The sequence below is a fragment of the Panthera onca genome, chromosome B2, assembly GCF_046562875.1.
Source record: "Panthera onca isolate mPanOnc1 chromosome B2, mPanOnc1 haplotype 2, whole genome shotgun sequence".
NCBI classification, from domain to species: Eukaryota; Metazoa; Chordata; class Mammalia; order Carnivora; family Felidae; genus Panthera; species Panthera onca.
In genome coordinates, this window is record NC_138343.1 from 13,406,676 (window position 1) to 13,427,568 (window position 20,893).

General features: G+C 48.8%; 1 protein-coding gene across 3 annotated transcripts in view; it reads left to right on the forward strand.

Annotated features, from left to right (window-relative positions):
- Positions 1-20,893, forward strand: part of DTNBP1 (dystrobrevin binding protein 1) — a 132,136-nt gene that overhangs the window by 109,852 nt on the left and 1,391 nt on the right. Inside the window, exons 8-9 of one of the 3 annotated variants that reach the window (XM_078446613.2) lie at positions 12,082-12,267; positions 20,661-20,804. In XM_078446613.2, coding sequence (XP_078302739.2) covers positions 12,082-12,267; positions 20,661-20,804 — 330 coding nt within the window. The remainder of the gene's footprint in view (positions 1-12,081; positions 12,268-20,660; positions 20,805-20,893) is intronic. The other 2 variants (XM_078446614.2, XM_078446615.2) reach the window with 2 other exon arrangements.

A 20,893-nucleotide genomic window follows, 5' to 3' on the forward strand; every position in this document is an offset into this window, starting at 1 on the left:
CTTGGGTCTCAGAGCCAATACTAATTCCTAAAAGAGATGTACCACTGGGTTGGGGATTGTGTGGTATTTTACAGTGTACCTCATTGTACAGAAACTTTCTTAAAGTTGATGAATGACCAAGTGTGAAAAAAAGATTTTTTTGTGCCCAACTTATTCTATCACAGGAGTTACTGAGTTAGGTGGTCAGCACTCTAATAGTGTTCTACCCGTGCCCACCAATTGTGCAGCTTTGGCTTCTAAGATGTTCCTTAGCAACAGCCTTTACGTCATCTGCACACTGACCCACTGCAGTATTTGTCAAAACAGATGCCAGTCTGGTGAGAAATGTTAACTCACCAGTCTGTGAGGCCAGCTAGAACAGCAGGCTTCTAGAGCCTCTGCCTGCATTCTGGCCTCTGGTTTTCCTCCTTGTGACAATGGCTAGAGACAAAGAGTGACCATCTCTGGGAAGAAAAGGATTGATAAAAACCAAGAGTACTTATAATGAATCTTTACTAGAGTTGCTGTACCCAAGGGTCCAGTTCCACAACTGTTTTCTTCTGCTACTCTAAATTCAGGAAAGGCGGGGGCGGGGGGGCTGCAGGGCAGGGGGAGGACGCTCCCTTGTAGGGAGATTCCGGCCCCTGTAAGCAGAAATTCAGGAGACTGATGTGATAAGAATTTTGCTATACTTGTCAGAGGTCCCAGAATCTCTCTGCTGCAAGGAGCCCTGGAGCGAGCAGGGTGCAGCCAGTGAAATTGGTCCCTTCATGGTAACCAACTGTAGGGGTGGAAAATTCTTCCTTGCACCCACTAGGTTCTTTGGTTGGTCTAGACAGATTAACAGGAGAAAAACAAATTTAATTTTGCACCGACGGAGCTCCATGAAAATATGAGACCCTAAAGCAAGTCAGGCTGTTACATTGTATATGCCATCCTTAGCTAAGGAACCGGGTAGGGACCTGGGGCTAGAAATGGGAGGAGGTCGATTCACAGAACAATCAGAAGAGCAGATCTTTTAGATGTTTGCCCTGCTCGTAGGGTCTGTGTGCTTGGATTCTTCTCGGTGTCCTTTTGTCTTGGAGGTAAGAATGCTACTTTCCTTTAGGTCTGGGGAAGGCATCTATGACCTACTTCAGGGGAGAGAGACAGGGAAGGTCAGAGTGCACGTCCTGTTTCTGCCATTTTCTCAGACTCCTTCTGCTTAAAGTATTCAGTATGCCAAGGTGCCATATTTTGGGGCAACCTCTTGAACCCCATCACCAGTCACATATTTTTACATCTGTCCCGAATCTCCTGGCATACCCTATATCATATCTCACTTTGGATATGTGTACTTGTTCTTCCCAATTTTTATTTGGCAGAGTTTTGTCTATTAGTTTCAAACACAAATATGATTTTATATTGTTCACATGGATGTATAATTGGAGATGGTGGGAAAACGTCTCCAGGTTGTTTCTGTTGTCTCTGGAAATGGAGAAGGATGAGAACCCACTCTGGGTTAGGTCTGGGGTTCGGGGCACAGAAGTGATCTGACCACAGTGGTTTTGTTACCTATTGTATGGAGCCACTAAGCCATTGAGCAGGGATGGGTAAAGGATTCCACAAAATAGGATTCCACAAAATCAGATCGAGCTGCTACAGAGGGACTTCTGTCCCGAAGACACTTGTCTGTCACTGGTAAAAATGACTATGCTTGTTTCTGATTCTACATTTTGGTTGCTGCTGAAGATTGTCCTTTTTAGAAGATACTCCAGATGTTTTGGAGAGCATCAAGGAGAGGACGTTTCTGTCGTTTCCATGAATTGTGCCAGCTTCCCCATCTTCTGTTTATTCTTTCCCATTATAAAAATATTTGTACCAAGTAAAAAATTTGAATGCAGTGGATGCACAGATACAGTTCACCTAGAGCAGTGGGTCTCAGAAGGCTGGTCCGTGGACCAGCGGCATCAGCACCATCTGGGAATTGGTTAGAAATGCAAGTTCTCTGCCCCACCAATTACTGAGTCAGAAACTCTGGGCAGAGGGCCCAACGGTCTCTGTGTCCAGCCCTCCAGGTGACTTTGATGCCACTAAATGTCTAGAGCCCCTGGCCTACTATCTCCATAACTCATTAGAATGAACTCTATAGTAGTTGACTTTGACATTTAGACACAAGCAGTTGGCTTATACCTTTTATAAAGTTTTTTGGGACGCCTGCGTGGCTCAGTCGGTTAAGCTTCTGACTTGGGCTCAGGTCATGACCTCACGGTTTATGAGTTCAAGCCCCGCATCAGGCTTGGTGCTGACAGCTCAGAGCCTGGAGCCTGCTTCGGATTCTGTGTCTCCCTTTCTCTCTGCCCCTTTCCCACTCGTGCTCTGTCTCTGTCTCTCAAAAATAAAAAAAAAATGTTAAAAAAGTTTTTCATGTAGTAACAAAAAAATACCTTTGGGGTTTGAAAGGCTTCCTCTAAAGATCTACCCATCCTCTGCCCCAATAATTATTATTAAGTAGGTTAATACCCTAAGTAAAATTCAGGAAAGTATCGGATTTGACTTAAAAATGCTAGGAAATTAGGCTATTGTCTAAATATTTACAACACAGAGCTTTTAGCCGGGAGGGTCTTTTTTTTTTTTTTTTTTTTTCCAGTCTTCCAAGAAAAAAAATTGGAAATCATCCAAAGAATAGTATATTATGATACAGGCTTGATATTTTATCATTTTTATGTACTGTTTCTGTAAAAGGTATGTTTCATCCACATATCACGGAGTGATAGCACCTGCAGGTGGTGGTGTGGAGCCATTGCTTGGAACCGTGATCCACGCCCCCCCCCCCCCCCCCATTTAGTTGTGTGTTGGTCCCTGCAGGAGGCACAGTGGTCTTGGTGCTGCCCGGACTCATTTCAGGCCACCAGGCTGTCCTGTCAGCCTCCCACCTTGAGCCCATGGAGTTCGAACAGGTTAATAACTCACGAAGCCTCTGGCCACGGGCGGAACTTCTCACTTATCCATTAATCCTTAAGCCTCTCGGTTCTAATCGTTCTTTAAGCAATAAAAAGGCCAGGAAGACGAAAGCAAAAATACTGTCAGGGTTTTCTTAATAGTTGGAGCTAATTTTCTTGAAATGTCACTGTCTAACGGAAGAGGTTCCAAATTCCTACCGCTAATCTGGTTTTCCTATAATTTCACCACAAAGCACACAGGATTTAGGATGACCTCTTCCTGCTCCAATCGAAAGCAAGTAAAAATAGAACTGTGGTACTTAAGGACTGGAGGTGAGCTCCTTATGGATGCCATCCAAGCCTGGCCTCCTCCCCCTCACTAACTGATGGGGGAGGGTCCCAGGCCTGGAGGGGTGAGCGGGGCGGCCCAGAGTCTCCCAGCCGCACAGAGGTCTTTGGAGCTGCCTCGCCCCTCCCACAGAGACAGCCAACAGCTGAGCATTTCTGTCTCACTGTTTCAGCAAACCTCATGCACATGGAGTTTCTAAGCTGTCCATTTTGCTAATACTCTAGATAGTGGTCATTTCCTTCAGGGCAGTTGATGGAAGTTTTAAAATGTTCCAGAAGTTTAGATACTAGAATAGTGTTTGTTTCCTGTGACATGGGTTTAGGAAACAGCTGTTCAGGAGCTGCCCCGAATGACTGGACATTGTGAGATCTCGCTAGGAGTGGCCATGAGTTCTTCGTTGTCCGAAAGAGTTCTTTTACTCTGTTTGCCGAACCTGCCAACTACTGTGTTCTAGGTAAGGAATACCTTCTCTTAGTTGCATGTAAAAGAAAGAAGTAGCGTTTGGTTCTTGATAGATGTGTGTAAGGGGTGTGTGTGTGTGCGCACGCGCATGTGTGTGTGTGTTGGAGGGTGAGGAAAAGTTAAGTCATTTAGCTTTCTTTAAAAAATTGGTTAACTTTACCATGCGCAGGAAAATTTAAAAAAAAAAAAAAAATAACCAGTGCTAGGGACTAAGGGCTCTGTGCTGCTTTACAAGAGTCCCAGAAATAATGCATGGTTTGCAGTACTTATAAATCAGTCTCGGAAACTAATTGTTGATGAAGGCTAGACCGAAAACTATTAAAAGCTGTAGAAATGTGGGGCCCAGAAGTTGATATTTTAAAAGGCATGTTATAAAAACCCCAATTCTAGGACAACATTAAGGAAAGGTCTGTTTGTGCTCCAATCTAAGACCATTTGTATTCATTTTATAAGGCGGTTGGGAGACTTTAAAAATGGTTGTGTAGATGCCTCATTCTGAAAACCCAATTTAAGTTAGAAATGAAGCCATACTGCTAACTAGTAAAAATAAAGAATAAGTGAGTTTTAGCACTGGAAAGAAATCTTCCATGTTTTGTTCTCATCTAAATCCTGAGTTTCCAAAACAGAGTTTTTCCGAAATTAAATATAATTTATTAAATCCAAATGTAAAGAAAACTAAAGTGGGGGGGAGTGGGGGGCGGGTAGGGAAATGCCTCAAGGAACTAAAAGTACCTTTAGAAAAATAGCAGTTGTTGAAAATAAGCCCACAGTTGTTTCTGATGGACACACTCTGGTGGGGTGTGGGGGGGGGGGGGAGGAGGAACGGACAGACTGGCTATATTCCAGCTGGAAGGTCTCCCTGATGCCGACAAGGATGTGGAGGGATGCAGTCTGTGATTTACTGACGGTGGACCTAGAAAATGGGGACAGCCACTCGGGAAGAGAGTTTGGCGGTTCCTTTCGAAACTAAAGAAAATGCGCGTACCGTATGATGCAGCCATTGCATTCTTGGACATTGATCTCAGAAATGACCTACTTTCACCCCAGAACTGGTACACAAATGCTCATAGCAGCTTTGTTCATAATAGTCAAACTTGGAAACAACCCAACTGTCCTCCCAGGAGTGAACGGTTTCACTGTGGTATGTCCACACCACGAAATTCTACTCAGCAATAAAAAGGAACAAATTACCCATACATGCACCAGCGTGGATGAACGTCCAGAAAACTACGCTGAGTAAAAAAAGCCAATCTCAGAGGGATGTGTACTGCACGATCCCATTCTGAAACCTTTGTTCGGTAACAGAATTCATAGGCTTGGAGATCACTGGTTGGGGAGGCAGGGAGGGAGGGTGTGGTTATACAAGGATAACCTGAGGGGGCCTTGCAGGGTCGGTACAGCTGAGGATCCTGTGTGTTACACAAGACTGTACACGGATAAGGCTGCATAGAGCTCCCCATACACACACGCTCACACACTCGAGTGAGTGACTAATGAACTCTGAATAAAGCTCTGGGGGTTGTACCAATGTCATTTACTTGGTTTTGATGCTACACTGTTAACTGTTTAAGGTATTAGCCTTGGGGGAGCCGTGGCACAGGTGCACGGGCTGCTGCCCTGTGCCCTGTACCTTTCTCAACGCTGTCCTGTGAACCTATGATTATTGCAATTTTTAAAAAAAGTTTTATTTATTTAAGTAATCTCTACACCCAGTGTAGGGCTTGAACTCACGACCCCGAGATCAAGAGTCCCATGCTCTTCTGACTGAGCCAGCCGGGCATCCCTATGGCTATTTCAAAGTAAAAAGTTCAACAACAACTATTTTAGTGTTTCCAAAAAAAAAAAAAAGGATTGGCTGTTGCAATTGCATATAGTTTAACCTAAGAGGACAAAAGATCTGATCAGAGTGCACAGATTGCTAGCTGAGGTCACCTGTTCATGGTGCCTTAAGGGGGAATTTTCACATTATTTGTAATTTTTTTATTACTAAAATTTTTCCACAGTGTACATGCATTGTTCACACATCCAAAAAGATCAGTTGAATAAATGCAAATAATTAGAAGCATCAAAAAAATTCGTCCCAGTGGGTAAATTCCATCACACAGATGGAATTTCACGGGGTCTTTTAGTGGTCATGTGGCTTGACTGTCTGCAGTTTTTATCAAAACTGATCCGGAAAGGCATTTGTGTACCTGTTCGTGTTTAGAAATATACAGAGATTTCACAAGGTCTGACTGGACCCTGTCACATGTGCTTTACTATCCCAGAATTCTTTCTCTAACAATATAAAAACATCCGCATTGTAAATATCTTGCAGATGTTAAATCTGTTCTTATTCTTGGGTAGTTACCTTGAATGAAAAACGTTCTCGCTATTTTAATGTTAGAGGCTGCCAGAGTTTTTCTTAACTCTCCTACGTACGAAATTTCACTGTTTCTCTTTTGACATTTTTGGATTCAAGAGGTTGTTACCACCAACTCTACTGGAAAGGTTTAGCCCGGTTTTCCTGATGTCTGCTTTTCTCTCAGCACTTTCGGGGGGCCTTTCTCAGCCATTCACACCTCACTTTAGGGCTCCCCGGCTCCGTGAGAGGCACAGCCGTGCACTGGTTTGAAATTGTTCCTGAAATGAGCTTGATGGGCTTTTAAAAATATATGTTTAAATATATTTAATATAAATATAAATATATTTAAAAATATATGTTTCCTGTATCCTGTTGCCACTCTTACGTCCCGTTAACACGTGTGATGGAGAATTGATTATACCATCCTCACTGGTAATGGGACTTGTTTTGAGGAATTCTCCATTTGGAGGTGGTCGTGGCAGCCAGCCTGGAGGCTGGGGCCACAGGAAATGGGCACGGCTGTGGGGGGCGCAGACCAGGCTGGTTATGGAGAGAAGAGGTTATTCTTGCCTTCTGGCAGGAAAGCTAGTGCTGCTTTTTTGTGGGTTTTTTTTTTTTTCTTTTTAACCTTAAGGTTCTATGTTGAAGCTCCTTAAATCTTTGTATTTGCTTGCTTTTCCCAGTACAATAAATGACATCTTAAATACGAACAAGGAGGCATTTTTCCTTGTAGAAGATGTTCTATAATGTACGTTTTTCTGTAGTGATTCAAAATTCGGATGCTGTTAAACCTCGGGTGCTGAAGGACCCCTTCAGATGGCCTTCCCGCGTTGTACCAGCCCCAGATGTGGTGGTTTCTTGGTGAGAGCCGGCCCGAGCGCAGGTTGAACCGCACCACGAGGACCCCCCCCCCCCCCACTCAGTGGGCCCAGGGCTGGGGGTGCAGCTTCCGCGCTGCTGAGCAGCATGGCTATTTTTGTTTGTTTGTTTGTTTAAGCTTTTTATTTCTTTATTTGGCGAGAGAGCAAGCAGGGGAGGGGCAGAGAAAGAGGGAGAGAGACTTCCAAGCAGGCTCCACACTGTCAGCACAGAGCCCGACGTGGGGCTCGAACTCACAAGCCGTGAGATCGTGACCTGAGCCCACACCGACCCAGTCACCCCCAGCATTGCTGTTTTTAACTAAATCTGCCATGTGCTTTTTCACCGTGGCCATGAGCGTGGCTATTGTGACTGTGCTGCTGCTCAGTGATTCTTGTGTGGCCCTCGGCCCTGAGATACCACAGTGGCTCTGAAGCCAAGCCCAAGCCCATAGGGCAGTCGGAGCTATTTCAGATAACTACTGCGTAACATGTTTTAAAACTGAAAACAGTGATTTTCTTTTTTCCCAAATCTACCCCCCGCTTTTGTGAGGGTTAAGATGTGATGAGATTGCATTCCACGATAGAAAACCCGAGATGAAAAACTCTGGGGCTTCTAATTCAGACAGGAGAGAATGGAACTTCTGAGGCAGAAGTCTCGAGAAGAACGACGTTTTCAAGCTGCACACAACTGTGTGGAAAATCTCAATTCTGTTGGAACAAGGTATTCTTTAATGAAAACCCCTTTGATGATTTCTACACTGATCTCTGTTTCTGAGCTGCTTATTCTGGAATTACTTTTTTAAAAGATTAATTGGACTTGGTTTGAAGTGTTTGAAGCATACTTGGTCTGTTTTAGGCTGACCGTCTCCCATGCACTTGGCAGTCAGGAGGCATTTGAGCCGAGAGGCTGACAGCTGAAGTGAACAAATGAAGAGGCTCCTCTTGGGTCCCCTCTTCCCCTCTCAGGAGTGCACTGAATTCCTTGCAGATTTGTGAAAGGCACTGAGAGGTGACTAATTCTGGAGTGTCTGAGTGAGGCTGAGAGAGCTGGGGTAATTCTCAGTGTCGCACTCGTCCGAGTTTGTGTAGTGTTTCGTGTTTCCTTCTCCTCATGTCCATTGTTTTCAAGAGTCCATTGTTTAAAAAATTTTTTTTTTCATGTTTATTTTTGAGAGAGAGAGAGAGCACGAGCAGTGGAGGGGCAGGGAGAGAGGGAGACACAGAATCCAAAGTAGGCTCTGGGCTCCGAGCTGTCAGCACAGAGCCCGACGCCACGGGGCTCGAACTCACGGGGCGAGAGATCATGACCTAAGCCAAAGTTGGACACTTAACTGAGTCACCCTGGTGCCCCCAAGAGTCCACTGTTTTAAATAATTGCTGGTAGGAACCGTCAGCTCTTGGTCAGTGCTGGTGCCTGGTGATTCACAGCTGCTACCTTATTTAATCCTGCCAGCAGCCTTACGGAATAGGTCTTTGTACCTTCCTTGTACACAGGAGGAAGTTGATGCTCAGAGAGGTTAAGTCCCAGCTAGTGCTGGATATCGTGGTGCAGGTTTGTGTGGAAGCAGAGCCTGAGAGGATTTTGCTGCAGGTAGTTTGTACAGGAGGTGATCCTGGAGAGGAGGAGGGCTCTGCTTCCATCAGGATCTCTGAGACGCGTTCAGAAGGCCTCCTAGAAATGCCCGTCCGAAGGAAGGGACACCAGAACACTGATATACTGACATCTGTCACCTGTTGGCCGAGAGCTGTCTTTATTCCCCAGAACTTCTGGGCTATGGGGCTTGATGTTCCCCGAGACTCGGAGAATACTCTGAGCAGAAAAACAGAGACAGGTACAGGTAAGGGACCTTGTGGGCCTCCGAAGGGGCTCACGCAGGGCTGCCTTCCTTCCAGAGCCATGCCTGAGTTGAGAAGTAGGCTAAAAGGGATGTGATGTGAGAGGTGCCAGAGCGGCTGCGGAAAGGGCTGGGACCTGTGCCCGACGGCTTCCAAAACCTGTGCTCTTTCCAGATCGTCTCCCTGTAGACAAACCTAGGAGATGGGGGAAGTTAGGGCAACACAGAAATACAGAGAATGCACAGTGATTATAATAGTGGGAACAGAATGAACATCGTCGGTACAGCACCTGTCATCGTGGAGTCGGGAAGATTCACTTTCTGTTGGTGGTGGCCGGTTAACGTGCGTGTGTCTTCCTTGCGTGTATGTAGGTTAGAATACAAGACGAATGCCCAGAATATTCTAAGTACTGGAGACTGCAACTGACTTGGGATTAAAAATATCCTCCATCATCGAGTTTTTAAGGTCGGTCACGCATACGAGATTATGTTGTTCTCAGCACATGTGAAATGTGGTGGTGGGTATTGGTGGGGGACGGGTAGCGGAATGCCTATGCTGGGCCTCATAGACCACCGTTCACTCTGAGTTCTGTGTATTTCTTGTTGTTAAAAATCACTTGGTACACCCCAAGGATGTTTTAGTGCTGCGTAATTGACATACAACATTGTGTAAGTTTAAGGGGTACGTGTTGATTTGGTGCAAGTGTGATTACCACTGTAGAATTAGCGGACACCCCCATCACCTCACGAAGTTACCGTTTCTTTCTTGTGAGAACATTTAGGATCTAGTTTCTTAGCAGCTTTGAAGAACGTAATATAGTACTGTGGACTCTAACCACCGTGTTTTACGTTAGGTCTCTTCCAACTACAAGTTTGTACCCTTTGACCCCCATTCCCCCTCTCCCTGTCCCCCGACCCCCAGCTCCGATAACCATTCTACTCTCTGTTCTAGGAGTTTGGCTTTTTCAGATTCCACACCTAAGTGGTAGGACAGTATTTGTCTTTCTCTGTCTGGCGTGTCTCCCTTAGCTTAACGCCGTCAAGGCCTGTCCCTGTTGTCACAAACGGCAGGATTTCCTTCTTCCTTAGGAATGAGTAGTATCCCATTGTATGTGTCTGTACACACGCACACCCCACACCCACGCGTTTGTTGGCACTGAGGTGTTAGCTATGGTGACTAATGCTGTGTGCAGATACCTTTTCGATACGCGGTTGCGTTTTGTCTGGATATATACCCGAGAAGTGAGAGCCCTGGATCATAGGGTGGCTCCAGTTTTAATTTTTTCAGGAGCCTCCACGCCGTCGTCCACGGTTGGCTGCATCAGCTTGCATTCCCACCAGCGGTGCACGAGGGTTCCCCTTTCTCCACGTCCTCGCCGACACCTGTCGTCTCGTGTCTTCTCAGTGGGGACCGTTCCGACAGGTGTGAGGTGATGTCTCGTTGTGGCTTCGATTTGCATTTTCCTGGTGATGAGTGATGACGCACCCGTTGGTCATTTGTCTGTCTTCTTTGGAAAAACGTTTGCTCAGATTCTCTGTCCGTGTTTTAATCGGATCTTTTTTTATTGAGTTAAATGAGTTCTGACGCCCCAAAGATGTGACACTCCCCAGAGGTAAACGGTGGGGAATAACGTCTGCAGTGAAATTATCTTCGGCGTTTCAGGCCCCCCGTTTCTTGCACGACAGTAAGGTAGCTGAAACGTTCTGTTCTGCCACGCTCAGCCTAGCATAGTGTCTGCACGAGGTAGGCGCTGCGAGACGTTTGTTTAGGGGAACGAACTCAAGGAGTCATCGTTTGATTCTTGGGCCAGTCGCACTTGGGCAGGGGCTGGAGCCAAGGCGGCTTGTCTGGAGGGTCTCCGTACTGCTGCGCGAGAGGCCAGTGCACACTTAGTGTGTAAAACGGCGCAAAGGTAGGAGCTTACCCGCCGCCTGTAGGGCAGAAGTCAAGGCCGGTGCCTCGCGGGCCGACGTCAGGGTGTCGACCAGGCCACGTTCCTTTCTGGGACTCGGGAGAAGAGCCCCCGTCCGAGTTCATTCAGGTTGTTGGCGGGGTTCCAGCTCCCCGCAGCTGTAGTTAAGGCCCCTGCTTTCAGCCGGGAGCTGCTCTCCGTGTCTGGCCGCCACCTGCGTTCCTCGCCGTGTGGGCCCCGCATCCTCAGAGCCAGCACGGGAGAATGTTCCTTGTGTCACGTCCCTCTCTCACGCTTCACGTCTCTCTCTCCAGGGAAAGTGCACGCAGGCGCCTTTAAGAGCCCGATCAGGTCAGGCTTGCCCGGGTGACCCCTCTCTCTTAAAGTCAGCTCTGCCCCGGGGCATAGCCTGCTCCTGGCAGGAGAGCCAGTCCTGCTGATAGTCGGGGAGGGCGTCGTGCAGGGTGTGTGCACCAGGAGCAGGGCATCTCGGAGGCCGCCTGAGAACTCTGCCCCCCGTGGGACGTACAGAGGACTCCGGAGTTCAGAGCAAATGTGAAAATAACCCTGGGTCCGTGAACGAGGTGAATAATGGTAAATGCCTGACCCAGATTTCATTCTTGCGTTCCCCACGCGCGCATTGAGGAAGGTTAGAGCGCTAGGAAGTGGTCACGGGATGGCAAATTGGGGGCTCTTCCTGGCATGACGAGGCTCAGGGTGATGGCCTGGTATTGCTGACTCGGCCCGAACTCGAAGGGTCGCTGCTGACACTAATCAGAAAGTTCTTTCAACGTTATTTCACTGAAGGCGCACGTCAGGATTGGGTTAGTATCTCTATCCCAGATTCAGCCGGGTGATGTGAGGCTCAGGAAGGCTGACTGACTCAGCCAGGTTGCCCGTTAGTGAACAGCAGAGCCGGGACCTCGCTTTTCTGATCCAGCATGACGGCTGCATCCTTGCCCTTCCACTTACTGAACGCCTGCCGTGCCCGGCTCCGAGCCGGGTGATGAGGCGTCGCTGTCCGCCAGGAAGTCCGAGTCTTGGCCCCCTGTACTGCATGTAATGTACGAGTCAGCGTCACCAGTCTGGTCGCAGGGGGTGCCCCAGGGCGGGATAGCGGGGTCCGCTGGAGTCAGGTGAAGTGTTAGCCAAGAGGCTGGTCTTGGCTGATGAACCGCTGATCGGCAAACAGTGGACACGTGGTGGGAGGTCATGGCGCAGGGAGAGGCACGGGGGGCCGGGGGGCTGGCCCGCCAGGTCAGGGGAAGAAGTGCCGTGGAGGGTGGGCGGGGCGGGGGGGCACCTCCATGGCAGTCGGGGCACCAGCCGGGGTTTGACAAGCAGACGCGACCCTCTCAGCTTGGAGGGTGGAGGTGAGTGCGTACTTACTCCCATTTCCTGTCTCCATCCCTCTTCAGGCCCTGACCCCGAGTGTTCTGTTTCCGTAGCTGAACTCGATGCAGAGCACACCCAGAAGGTCCTGGAAATGGAGCACACCCAGCAGACGAAGCTGAAGGAGCGGCAGAAGTTTTTTGAGGAGGCGTTCCAGCAGGACATGGAACAGTACCTGTCCACGGGCTACCTGCAGATAGCGGAGAGGCGAGGCAAGTTGGGCAGAGGGCCGCTGGCAGCGGGGACCCTCCCCGGGAGCCCGGAGACCGTGTCTCGCCGCGCCCCCCAGGTGGGGTGTGGGGCACAGTCCCCGGAAGTCTGGTCTGGCCTTAGTCCCCAAAACCCAAAGTGGCTCTGCCATGCGGTATTCGTCTCGTCCTTGTCTCTACCTCTTCCTGCAGGTCTAGGCTTCAGCTGGAGATACTTAGAAAACATGGAGCAGGCTTTGTTTTTGTTTTTTTTTTTTTTAAGGTAAAAACCAAAGAAACATCACCCATAATTCTACAGCACAGTAAAATCTCCGTCACTATTTTAGGGTGGTTCTTTCGTGTGTGTGTGTGTGTGAGTGAGTCTGTACATAATTGGTATCAAACCATTCACACATCTGGCTTTGTGTCTATCTAAATACTGTACAGGGATCTTTCCCTGTGTTATTAACAGTTCTTTAAAAGGGTATATTTTCAAAGCTGCGTCTGCGTCGTCAGGATGTCCGCAGTTAACATTTAACCAGACCCCTAGTTGAACAGATTCTTTATCTTTATACACGGTTCTGAGATGAACATCCAGATTCATAAATGTTCGCGTCTCCGAGAGTTCCCAAGAACAAACAGCAGGGGCGAAGCCCGGTACGGGGTCCCTCATCCAGCCTCTAGGAGGAGCACGAGCAGCTTGGTTGCACGGCACGCGGGCAACCGTCCAGGGCCCCTCTGCTCACCTGCCCCTCCGCACCCCTGAGCCCCTCCGCTCCCCAGCCCTGTGTCCTCCATTCTCTCCCCTGGCCAGCCTGGCCCCGGTCTTTGTTCCGATACCCTGCCCCTCACCACACCCCCCAGCTCCTCTCTGTTCCCCTCACTCTGTTCCTTCCCTGTCTTTGAATCCGGTGTCCGCCCCCAGGAGAGAGGTTAAGGAAATAAAAACCGAGGAAGGAGAATAATGGAGGCAGAACACATCAAAAGTAGCATGGCAACACGCCTGGGAGAGCACCACAGGATGCACCGTGTGGATAAGGCTTCTTTCCTCAGGGCGGGTCAGATTTGAAGGAGGACATCCGGTCTCCACGGAGCCGGCTGTGTCCCTTTTGTATGCCCTCCTCTACAGTCTGTCTGCATCTAGAAAAGCCGGACAGATCGCCTCAGAATATGCGTGCTGTTCGTGGCCTGCAGGGTTTGGTGCCGCTTATGGAGGGAGTAGCCCGTTCGCTGCAGGGATTCGCGTCTCGTCACGGGCAGGGGTGAGGTCACTGTACCCTGCACGGCCGTGAGACCCTCTCTGGTGTGTCGGGGGCCCCGCCCTCCCCACCCCATCTCCACCTGTTAGCCTCCCAGGGGCCCCACCCCCAGACGCTGCGATGACACTGGGGGTCAGGACTTCTACATACGAGTCTGGGGGACACAGACATCGAGACCGTACCAGCCACGCACCTCCTGGGAAACATACAGGAGATCTAAGGACAAGGAGCCGCTGCACCCAGGAGGTGGGAGGAGGTTGGCCAGCGAAGGGAACAGTCAGAGACTATCAGTGCTGAGGTTAACCCCGCACGTCCAGCTTGGTTTCCTGGATGTTTCCGGAGCACCTGCGAGCACTCGGCACGTCTTTAGGCCCAGAGGAAGAAAGGCCAAGTGGAAGTGCCTCTTAGGTAGGCCCGTGCTCGTGGGGAGACATGGGCGCACACATGGAGGTGAACCCGGTGCAGGGAGGTTCGAAGTGCCTCCTTGCGGTGACCGAGAGCCTGGCACACGGGGACCCTCCAGCTGGCGCGGTGGGGTGCCTGGCCAACTCTTGTTGGACAGACATCAATGAAGTATTAAGGAATCGAATTCTCACATTTGGGACACTTAAAAAATAACATTCTTCAAGTTTCCAAGAAGTCTTAGGCTCCTTTTTTTTTTTAAGGTAAAAAAAAAAAATGGGAGTCAGGCACATGTTGCCAATATGTGTGATTTTGAAAGCACTGAAGAAGAAAGTTGGAGATTTGGGCTTTTTAGCTTTCTACTTCAGCCGTAGCTGGAAAAACATTCAGATAACAAATAGGCATCTCTCGGTGAGGCTGCTCAGAGCCATCCCTTAGACTTCCGGCCTGGCAAGTCCCACATCCCCTTACAGACTGTTCATCTCCAGGGATGAACGCGGGGATGTTTAATGTAGGAGAATCCGTCAAAGTAAAAAATCTCCATAGTGAATATGGTATTTTGGACTCATTCCACTACATCAGAAATAGCAGTGAATTTTTTCTCACTTTCCAAAGCATCATTTTTTAATTAAGACAAAGGAATGGAAAGTTTTATCCAGCAAATTATCAGAGTAAAGGGTAAAGGGACACCCGTGACTCCTTGGATTGGGGTGAGGCTGGAGAACCCACGGAGCTGGGAGCATCAGGCACTTGAGGAGGTGAGGAGGCCACGCCAGCTTGCCAGGCAGCAGAGGGGACCTGGCACCCGCCACGCGCCCAGCAGTCCTAGTGCCATCAGGGCACGTGTAACCTGGTACGACCCTGACCCGGGTTCTGTCTTCCACCCGACGTGACTCCTGTTTTCCTTGTTGCTGGGTGCTGGGGTATCTTGACAGATCACCTGGGAGACACGCCGTTCCGTACGTGTGTGTGCCCACAGTTAGATCTCAGGCTCCTGTGGGTCCCTGCTGAACTGGCAGTTCGGCAAAGTCGAATCTTCTGGAGCCGGGGGCTGCGCCCTGTGCTGCGAGACACTCTTACTCAGGCCTCGGAAGTCCCCCAGTGGACCCAGTGCCCAGGACAGAGAGGGAGGTGATGTCTGGGCTAGTGGCAAAATTAACAAAGTTAGAAGAGATGGAATTAGTAGATAAAACTGAACTAAACTAAAATTCATATAGCGTCCCCCAAGAGACAATCTAGAATGCAGTAGTATCTCAAAACACAATTGCCAGCTTATGGTTTTAACTTTGCGTGATTGTCTCTCCGTGAGTGTTTTATTTAGAACTTTGAAATTTGGGGTGGCTCGGTCGGTTTAGTGTCCACCTCCTGATTTCGGCTCAGATCGTGATCCTAAGGTGTGGGATCGAGCCCCGTGTTGGGCTCCATGGTGAGCATTGAGCCTGCTTGAGACTCTCTCCTCCCCTCTAAAAAATAAACAAAACCAAACCTCACTGTTGAGGACATTCTCTTATGTCTTCGTACATGTGATGAGAGTTTCTTTGGGGCAGTGGGCCTCAAACTTGAGCAAGCCTCAGTCACCAGGGGGGCTGTTCACATGGAGACTGGTCCCACCCCAGGGTTTCCGATCTAGTAGGTTTGTGGTGGGGTCTGAGCGTTCACATTTCTAACAAGCTCCCCGGTAAAGGAACTCTTGAGGCAGTTGGACACTTTGAGAACCGCTTCTTGAGGGTGTATCACTGGGACAGTAATTAACGGAGTCGTTTGACGTGCTTATCTGTAATTTCACTAGATTCTGTTGGATTACCTGCCCAAGTCCCCCGTTGGTTTACGGTGCCCTAGCAGTGTGTATATGTGCCATCACTCATCTTTGTCAACACTGGGTAGTGCCTGATATTTAAATTTTTGCCAATCTGTGAGTATGAAATGACCTCTTGTTTTTAATTTGCATATCCTTGATTGTCCATTTTCCTCCTGGTTGCCTGTCTTCCTTTATGGGGCCTTTTTAAAAAAAATTTTTTTAATGTTTTTATTTATTTTTGAGACAGAGCATGAGCGGGGGAGGGGCAGAGAGAGAGCAAGACACAGAATCCGAAGCAGGCTCCAGGCTCTGAGCTGTCAGCACAGAGCCCGATGTAGGGCTCAAACCCATGGACTGTGAGATCATGACCCGAGCTGAAGTCGGACGCTTAACTGACTGAGCCACCCAGACGCCCCCCCTTATGGGGTCTGATGCTCGTGGTATTGGCCTTTACGGATTGTCATCTGAGGCAGTCACCTTCACTCAGTCCGTGGCTTATGGATTCTAGAGAGGCCTTTGCTAAATGTGTGTTTATTTCAACGTGATCGGCTCTACCCATTTTATTGCTTATGGTTTGTCCTTTTGTGTCTTGTTCAGGAAATCCTTCCCTCCAAGTATAAGCACACAAGTAGAGCTTGGCTGTAACTCCAAGTCCTAAGAACATTCTACTGTGTTTTATTCTTAAAGTTTCAGTGTTTCCCATTTTATAGTTGGCTGTTCAGTCCACCACTTCGTTTTTCTGTGTATGGGGAGGTAAGGACCCAAATTCAGTAACTTTGCCTCCACCCCCAGCACTCTTTCCCCACTGTTTCTGGGTGTCTCCACTGCAGTACCCGGTGAGTCTTTTCTGGGCTCTCTTCTCTGTCTCTTTCTTCTGTTTGTCTAGCCTGGAGCCCAAACTCTACTGTCTTCATTCTTCACTAAGCAGTGGCTCTCAACTGGGGGTGGTTTTGTCCCCTCGGGACATTTGGTGGAGTCCCCAGAGTTTTGCCTGCTGTGCTTGGGGCAGGGCTGTGCTGTTTGCATCTAGCGGATAGATGCAGGGCTGCTGTTGGGCACCTGCCAGTATACAGGACAGCCCTACAACAACGAATGCTCTGGTCCAGAGCGTGGACCACAGTGTGGACAAGGCTGAGAAACCTTGTCTTACAGCAGGTCTTGCTGTGTGGTGTGCTGGAGCGATTCTTACACACCCCGAAACACATTTATGCGTTCTTTCTTGAGAGTTGCCTTGGCTGTTCTTGGCTCTTTGTACTTCTGTATAAATGTTACAGTCAGATTTGCAAGTTCTACGAAAACCCGTCCAGGCCTTGATTGCGGTTGTGTCGCTTCTGTGCCGAGGGAGCACCTGCCTCTTAGTGGTGCTGGAAGTCCACACGTGCAGTAGGCAAGCCCTCCTCCCTGATTGCCCAAGCGCTGGGTAGAAGCAGCCTCAGACACTGAGGGGGCCGAGTAATTTCTCTGTGGGAAGAGTTGCCACCTGTTTTTCTCCACTAGGTACAAAGGTTTCCTATTTCTTGTCAATTTTAACAAGTTTTCCATGGAATCTGTCCGGCTGATCTGTAGTTGTCAAATGTGTCAGCATAACGTCCATAGTATCATTCTCAGCCTTTGTGGTATTTGGGTTGAAGTTTGCTTTTCCACCCCTCTCGGATCACTGATTTGTGCTGTTCATCCTTCATGATGAGTCTTACACAGAACAGTCATTTTTAAGTGTTTTCTTAAAGACCCAACTTTTAGCTTTGTTGTTGCTATCGTGTATCTCATTAGTTTCTCTTCCTTAGTGCTGGGCATCTTCGGTGGCGGTTTTGTTTTTTGGTTTTTTTTCCTTGGTTTTGGTCTAATTTGACTGGGCTTGGTTTTCAGCATTCTTGTCTGCATAAGGCATTCAAAGCTATGAACTTTTTACAAGGGTAACGTTCACCACTTTTTAACAGAATTCTACAAGTTCTGACAAGTAAGTTTCTTCCTGGGTTTTTTAGATTTTCCATTACAATTTCTTATTTGACTTGTGACCTGTTTAGAAGTGTTTTTAAATAATGCGTGAAGTTGTTTCTAGTTACCTTTTGTTCCTGATTTCTCATAAACTTCATTGTGGTTGTTGGAGAATGGGTTTGTTTTTTTTTTTTTAATTCAAGACTTAGAGTTTTCCTACATGTTTTCTGTGCATTTGAGGGTAAGATCCTAAACGATAGGGTTCTGTGTGTACCCGTTCCACCAAGATCATAAGTTGGGCTGTTTAAGCATTCCCTATTATTGAATTGTATAGTTTAATTATTAACCATTCTTCCCAGGATTATGGATCGGTTAGACCTTCCTTGTCACTCTGCCATTCTTTAAACATCGCCACAAATTCTATGTCACACAAATTTTGAATTGTCCTCCAGGCAAACTGAAACTTTATTAAATCACTAAGTACTACTCTTTATTTCAATATTTTTGTTTTCCCTTAAAGTCTGTTTTGTTTCCTATCAATATTGCTATGTCAGGGGCACCTGGCTGGCTCGGTTAAGTGTCCGACTCGATTTTGGCTGAGGTCACGATCTCTCAAGTTGGTGAGATCAAGGCCTGTTTATCTGCCTGACAGTGTCGAGCCTGCTTAGGATTCTCTCTCTCCCTCCCCCTGCTTGCCCTCTTTCTCTCTCAAATAAACTTTAAAAAAATATTGCTAGGTCAGCTTTCTTCTTCGAGTTAATTATTTAACTACTTAAGCTTTTGTTTGTTTCTTTTAACTTAATGTCCTTATGTTTTGGGAGTGTCTCCAATAAACTAGACATAGCGAGATTTTTATCACTTTCATTCAGTCTTCTGATCTGTTAACTGGAAAATCCGACTCATCTACATTTACTGTGATTACTGACACGAGGCTTCATTACTACCTTTCTTGGTACTGTTCCCATGCCTTTTTAATCCGGTTTTGCGTTCTCTTCGGTTTTAAATCCTACTCCTGCCCTTTTCCAAAGGATGGGACAGACGGAAATGAAAGGGAGCCTGTGTCCCTTTCAAAACTGCAGTCAGACCAAGGCCAACCGCCAGAAAGGCCCTGCTGACAGACCGTGGCCAGAACAGAAAACCTGCCGGTTGCCTGACTTCTGGTGGCCCGGCAGCCGCACACAAGCACCCACGGGGCCCACGACTGACCAGTGGCAGTGTCCCCTGACCAGTCAGCCTGGAGAAGCTTCGGGACGCCGCCCCGCTGGTACCCCTCGCGGTATCGAGCGTGAAGCAGCGCAGTGACTCCGCGTGGCAGTGGCCCCGGGCCTGCACCCCACCCGAGTCCACACCACGTGGCTTTCATGCCTCTACTTCGAGGAGTCACCCCAGCTACAGTAAGCTTCCCCCTGCGAAGAACAGAAACTACGTGCTTTCTTATTTTAGCGCTGGCCTTGAACAAGGTTGTGCCTAAGACGGTCAGCTCCTCCCCTTCTGCTGCCGGAATGGGGTCTTACACCGCGATGGCTCTCGGCCCCCCCCCCCCCCCGAACTCCCGAGTCACCCACCTCCTGCATCCTGGGCCCGACCTCCTGGACTCTGTGCCTGTGGCGAGAGTAGGTTCGTGGTGACGAGCTGTCTGCGCTCATAGCTGATGCTCGGTCTTAAATGCCATTTAATGTTACATAATTTTAGAAATGGCATTTATCTCACCTCTTTGAACTTATTATTCCATTGTCTTCTTATATTGTTGTCGAGAAGCCGTCAATCTAATTACTTCCTTCTCTTCCCTCTCGTGCCCTCTCTCTGACGTTCCCCAGCTTCACTGCAGGTGATGTAGGAGAGGATTTCTTTCATCTGTCTTCCTTGGAATAGATTTTTGCTTCCTAAATCTGGGACGTCACATCTTCCAGCAAGTCTGGGAGAAAATCAGCCTCTTTGTCCGTGTCCCCCACCATCTCTTCTTGTCTCAGAACTGGGACGGTGCTGCGGGTTTGCATTTTCCGTCTGTTTCTGCGCCCTACGGTCTTATTCAGTTTTCCTAACTTGTTTGGCCCTAGTCCCTAACCATCGGTTTAATACCGGCCCACGGTTTTACATTTCAGTGATTAAAATGTTCCTATCTGAAAGTCGTTTGGCTGGTTTTTGATTCCATTTTTAAGGTCATTAAAATGCGTAAAGTCATTTGAATTCTCAGTAAAGGGTGTTAAACGGAGCTCCTTTCTGCTGACCTTCGCCGGGAGTGACGGACGGGTTCCCACCGTGTGCTGTAGACTCTGGACTGGGCCGAGTTTATGTTTTTATATCCCTGTGAGACCCAGGGTGAACCAGAAATAATTTGTTTCTGCCAGGGACGGTCATGCCTGGGGTGACCAAGTCGACTGGCTCGTTGTTTTCTGGACCACAGAGGTAGCTGGAATATGGGCTCCAGACCCAGGGGCTGCCCTCCCCCAGGGCCCCCGGCTGGTGGACCCCTCCTGGTATTGATGTCCTTTTGCTCCTGGGCCAGTTTTACTTTTCTCTTTCACCACAGAGAGCTCGTGCTGCCCGCTCACCAGCCTGCGGCTGCCCAGAGCTTGTCTGCTTTTCAGATCAAAGACCAGAGAGATGTCATAAGGGCAGTGACAGCTTCCCCAGGAAGCTCGATAAAGTCTGGGGGCCTCTGCAGGCGGAAGGCAAAGCTGTGTCGGCAGGGAGGTAACGAACCTCCTGCTGCGGGGATGTGGCTCTCGGGACCCTGCTCCCCGCAGCTGCGGGCTGCTTCGTGCAGAAACGGGTCGCGTTCCGCACCTGCAGGCCGAGGGCTGGGGGTGAACGAACAGCCGGAAGGGGCCGACGTAACAGCAGCCAAGGCCAGTCTAGGATGGAGTCACAGGGCCCGACTCGGGTGTGTCGTTTTCTGCCTTAGAAAGCCTGGAGTAGCAGGAGAGATTTCATACCTGGAGAACTTACGTGGTCAACTGATGCACTTGAAGGGTTACTGAGGACAAAAAGGGTCATTCCTGCTCGTGCCCGTCTCTTCCCAGAGCCCATGGGCAGCATGTCGTCCATGGAGGTGAACATCGACATGCTGGAGCAGATGGACCTCATGGACGTGTCTGACCAGGAGGCCCTGGACGTCTTCTTGAACTCCGGCAGCGAAGACCCCGCTCTGCCGTCTCCGGCCGCAGGTGGGGGCGACAGCCTGGCACGAGGTCTGTCACGCGTCCGCCAGCTCCCTCCGGAGGGAGGATCCCGGACGCCCGGGGCCAGTCTCTAA